Genomic DNA, 4799 nt, shown 5'->3' on the forward strand with positions numbered 1-4799 from the left:
AACTCACGATTCCAATTTCACGTATCACAAAAACACAAATTACAAACCATAAACTCACATGTATCTTCCACAATTCATTTCAGTGCAGCTCCCTCTTGATTCTTTTCATATCTTCCCCAATGCTTTTCTTCTCTCTCATCTCACCTCTAACATATTAGAAAATAATCAAGCCAAACCTCACTAGATTCATCGACGAAGGTAACTCATCACTTGATTTCTCCGTCATGGCCATTGGCCAGCAAAATTGGGCAGTCGGATTCATTTCATCAAAGACTGCCCATGCAGTTCAACCTCTCACACCAGTGGTTTGATTTTCTCAATCCCCACGAGTTGCTGTCTTGCCCCTCCACCCTCATGAGCCATTGCAAGATTCATAAAATTTGGCATGGTGTTACAAGTCTGGTACAGTTTTTTGGTTGATATAGTAAGTTTTTTATTAAAAATGGTATTTACATAGCATTATTCACATACCCTGATATAAATTGCTCCATGCCTATTAAACTTAATATAAAAAAGGCTGCACCAAACATGATCCCAGTTTTATGGAGCATCTATATGATATAGTAATACCACTGACATTAGATGGCATCTACTACGTTTTTTGGTAAACAGTATCAAACAAACCATTTTAGTAGAATGGGGGGCCCTCAAGATATAGAAATCCAAGTCAACCTAGGCCACTAAAGAAGTCCCACACGTGAAAGGAAATATTAGTATTCAAGTTCATGAAGCTTCATTACTTCTTCCAAGGGCAGAAGAATCAAATCCTTTAAAAAAACATATTAACCAAATTGAGGACTGACCAAAGAATATCATGTCAGATGGTTGGCTTTTCTTATCCGCTAAAACTTTTTTACTTTTTTTTCTCAGATTTTTTATTTTTAATTTTTGGGTATAAATAAGCTAACTTTTAGCATTTTCTCACACATTTTAACATAAAAATTATCATTTTTTATTTTTTTATTTTTTTATAAATACTATACAAATAAGCTAATGAAAATAAGTTATGACTAACAGACACAACTCTCACTTGTGCATCAAACAAATATAAACATCTTATACATGCAAAACATGTATATGCATTCTGGGAAAATAAACTATGACCAACATACACCAACTCGAAGTTTTACCTGTGCATCAAACAAATATAAACACCATACGTATGCAAAACACGTTTATGCATTCTGGGTGGTGCACCTAATTGCAGGCTGAACTGCTGAAGACAGAAATGCATGCGCATAATCAAATTGAGAGGCTCAGCACTCAGATTCTATACCAGCAAATCCATGACATACAATTTTCAAGTGAAGTAAATCATTACTTCATGTTACCCAAAAAATAAAAGGAATTCAAGTCTTGCCAATGATAACTGACTAGATATTCACACATCTATGATATGCACCAGCACATGAGCAGACAGCATTTTACTAAGCTTAAGAGAGCTAAAACACCATTCTTCAATTGCATAGAAATGGCATCAAGAGTATTACTAATGAGGATAGTTGGTCAAAATTGCAAAGTGCCAAGTCATTCAAGAGGTATTATCTTCACCATTTAGATACACTCTAAGCAGATGGGGGAGATTTCAACACCTAAATATCTCCGCTAAAAACACTAGGTAACACCATTTGATCCAACTTCAACATACAAGTGACAAGCAACAGTAAAATTCTGTAATAAAGAGATTACAGACATTGAAATTTGGATCAGTGACAACCAAATACAGAATGCCTTAACAAGAACTGCCCATGGGTTTCAAGGAAAGGTTGAGAGAAGATGGAGATCCTAAAACTTAAAAAAGCTCTTTTTCTCTGAAGAGGAAATTCCATAATTTGATTCCCCCAAGTATGCTTTCGGCAAGTGGTATTCAGAGGGCCTCACTCTCCCAGGAGTATATCATATAGCATTCTAAATATATAGATGTCTGCACTAAAGACTACAGGCCACAAAGAAAATATGACCACTAAAATTGTTTTGTAAAATATCAAGTGTGAGGAGTCAGATGCAATAAGCTACAAAGTATGCTAAAAAAGCTGTGATGTCCAATACATCATTGCAATGATATTGTATAGAGTACTCACTGTAACGTAAAGAAAGTAAAGCACATTGTGGTGCTAGAGTAATGAAGTGAGGGTAATTGTTCATAATTGCTAGAGTATAAGCACTCCAATATGAAAAGCACACATCCTACAACAATATCCGATTTTTGTTGAACATAATCAATTCAAACAAAATGGTCATCTTGAAATTGGAAACACAGGCACCAAGAAAAAGAAAAGCTGCCCAGCATGGAAGCAAAAGAATTGGATCTGATGCCCATCTTAAAATCAAATCCTACTTTTAAAGGAATATCATGTCAGTAACACAAACCAGAAGGGGCCTTCTAAGTCAAAAATAACTGACAAACTAAAGGGAAAGAAATCTCTCTGACACAAAGACCCGCAACACTAAAAATTAGCGTTACAAGATAAATCTGTATAATAAGAACATCCTAGATTTCAGCAAAAAAATATAATAAAATAAAATAAGAACATCCTAGATACTTAGTAGAAGGGATAGAGTTCAATAAACCACAAGCCAAACTAGTGTTGATCATGTTGTTTACCTCACACTATCCTATCTTATTTTTCACAAAACAAAGATAACAAAGCTTGCATCCCAAGTCAAAGACCACAGATTTAGTTTCCACATTCCTAGTACAACATGCTAATTATATCAGCAGCCATAATATAGTTACAAACAATTCACACAATCAGTCAACTACTCCTACAATGCAGCATAGAATTACTAAAAATAGAATCAACCAGCATTGCTCGGATTCAACAACAATTCAGATAATTCAATATGCAACAATTTCCCATTAAAACAGCTAAACAAAGAGCGCTAGCTCTCATCATTTTCACCTTATTTCACAATGTACAACATACATTTTTTTTTCTTTGTACAACAATTTAACAAAAAAAGAAAAAAAGGAAAAAAAAACCCAACTCACCTTAACTCCATCCAAAGCCAAAAAACCCCATCTTTCTCAATTCTTATGTTTTTTTTTTTCTTTAAAAAAATCACTGCTAAGAGTGATTTCCACGCAAAACCTCAACCAAACTCGAAGCTTTTCGATTAATCTTCTCATTCTCAACCTCCACCAAGCCCAAACAAATCTCCAAAACCCCTTCTCTCCTTGCCTCCACACACATTTCTTCGCTATAACAACACAAAGAACTCAATGTTAACAATGCGTAATCCACCCCTCTTGCGCTCCCATTCTTCAAAACCCTCACTAAAACCCTCACCAACCCATTAACTCTTTCCATTGCCTCTCTCCCTTCTTTGCTTTTTCCCAAAAGACCCAATACCTCAATTGCCCTCTCGAGCCCAGAATCGGCAATTCCCACGAGAATCGGCACAGCCCCGCATTGCGCCGCGCGGCGCCGATTATCGGGGTACGAGCAGAGCGCGTACAGCGCAGTCGCCGCCTCTTTCCTCTCGCGCACTTTGCCCTCGCGCAGAAGCGCCACCAACGCGCGTATCGCGTACGGGTACGCGCCGATCGTCGCTTTATTCACCTCCACGACCGCCAAGCTCGTCAAAATCGTCGCCGCCACGGCGCGCGAATCGGCCGAACCGGTTTGCAAAGACTCGACGACTCTGCCGATCGCGCCCTCCGCGACGAGACCCACTTTGTTATCGTCGTCGAGGCTGAGATTGAGCAGCAGAGAGAGCGATTTCTCCTGCAAAATCGGGTTTTCGGATGAGTCGATACAGTTCAAAACGGCCGATACGGCGCCCGACTCGGTGATTTTTCGGCGAAACGCCGAGTCACGCTTTGACAGCTTAGTGAGCTGGTCGAGCGAGTTGAGCTTCGAGTCAAGAGACGAAGAAACCGAGGTGAGCTTGAAGATTAAGGTTTGGGGCTCGGGGTAAGGCCGTGGTTTCGGCGGGGACACGAGGGCATAATTGGAAATGAGGCTGCGGAGAGCGTGGTTGGGGATGAGAGAAGGGTTTTCCGGGAGGGGTAGTTTGGTAATTGGACAAGTGCGGTGACCGGCGTCTAACCACCGTTGGATCGAGGCGCGATCGAAGGTGTGACCCGATGAGAGGATAACCGGGTCGGACATTATTTCGAGCGAAATCGGGCACTTGAAATCGTCCGGAAACTGATGATTAGCAGCCATTTTTTGGGTTTTGGACTGTTTTTTTGTGTTTGTGTTTTTGTTTTTGATTTTTGATTTTTTTTTTTTTTTGGTGGGAGGGTTTTTATGAGGTTTTTAAGTGGGACTGATTTGGTCACCTCAGCTTGTGAGCCTTGGGAAAAATGAGTGACCAAATTGCTGATGGCCTCAAAGTTGACTTGAATTTCATTAAAGGGGTATGGAAATTTATAGGGGTGTTTTGGTCCTTTTAAATGACACCGTGTTAAGAGTTCTTATTGGCTTTTGGAGTCTGGATTATTTGCTTAAAAGTAGACAAGTAACAAAGGAAAACAAAATAAGATTATGATGATTAAAACAGGATTTTGAGATGGATACAAAAATTAAAGAAATATTATGACCAAGTCTTATCTTTTTATTATAAAATGAATGATTAGATTTCTTTTTTTTTTTTTTTTCCATATTATCCATTATCTATTTATTTTATTGATTACTAGACAATATCTATTCTAATGTAATTAATTTAACTATTAGAAGATCTTTGAGCGTGTTTAAATACAGTTTATTTTGTTGAAACTAAAAAATTATTACTGAAAGTATGATAGATAAAGGTAAAAGTTAGTTGAAATAGTACAGTATGGTTCATAAATA

General features: G+C 38.1%; 1 protein-coding gene across 1 annotated transcript; it reads right to left on the bottom strand.

Annotated features, from left to right (window-relative positions):
* Positions 1-2829: 2829 nt before the first annotated feature.
* Positions 2830-4342, bottom strand: LOC126727309 (U-box domain-containing protein 8). Its single transcript, XM_050432896.1, has one exon. It carries the CDS (start codon positions 4170-4172, stop codon positions 3069-3071), a length of 1104 nt encoding a protein of 367 aa, XP_050288853.1. The 5' UTR covers positions 4173-4342; the 3' UTR covers positions 2830-3068.
* Between the last annotated feature and the right edge of the window lie 457 nt (positions 4343-4799).

This window comes from Quercus robur, chromosome 5 (assembly GCF_932294415.1).
Source record: "Quercus robur chromosome 5, dhQueRobu3.1, whole genome shotgun sequence".
NCBI lineage: Eukaryota > Viridiplantae > Streptophyta > Magnoliopsida > Fagales > Fagaceae > Quercus > Quercus robur.

Excerpts from the sequence above, each read along its gene's own strand:
- LOC126727309 (XM_050432896.1), bottom strand. The coding sequence starts at position 4,172 with ATGGCTGCTAATCATCAGTTTCCGGACGATTTCAAGTGCCCGATTTCG.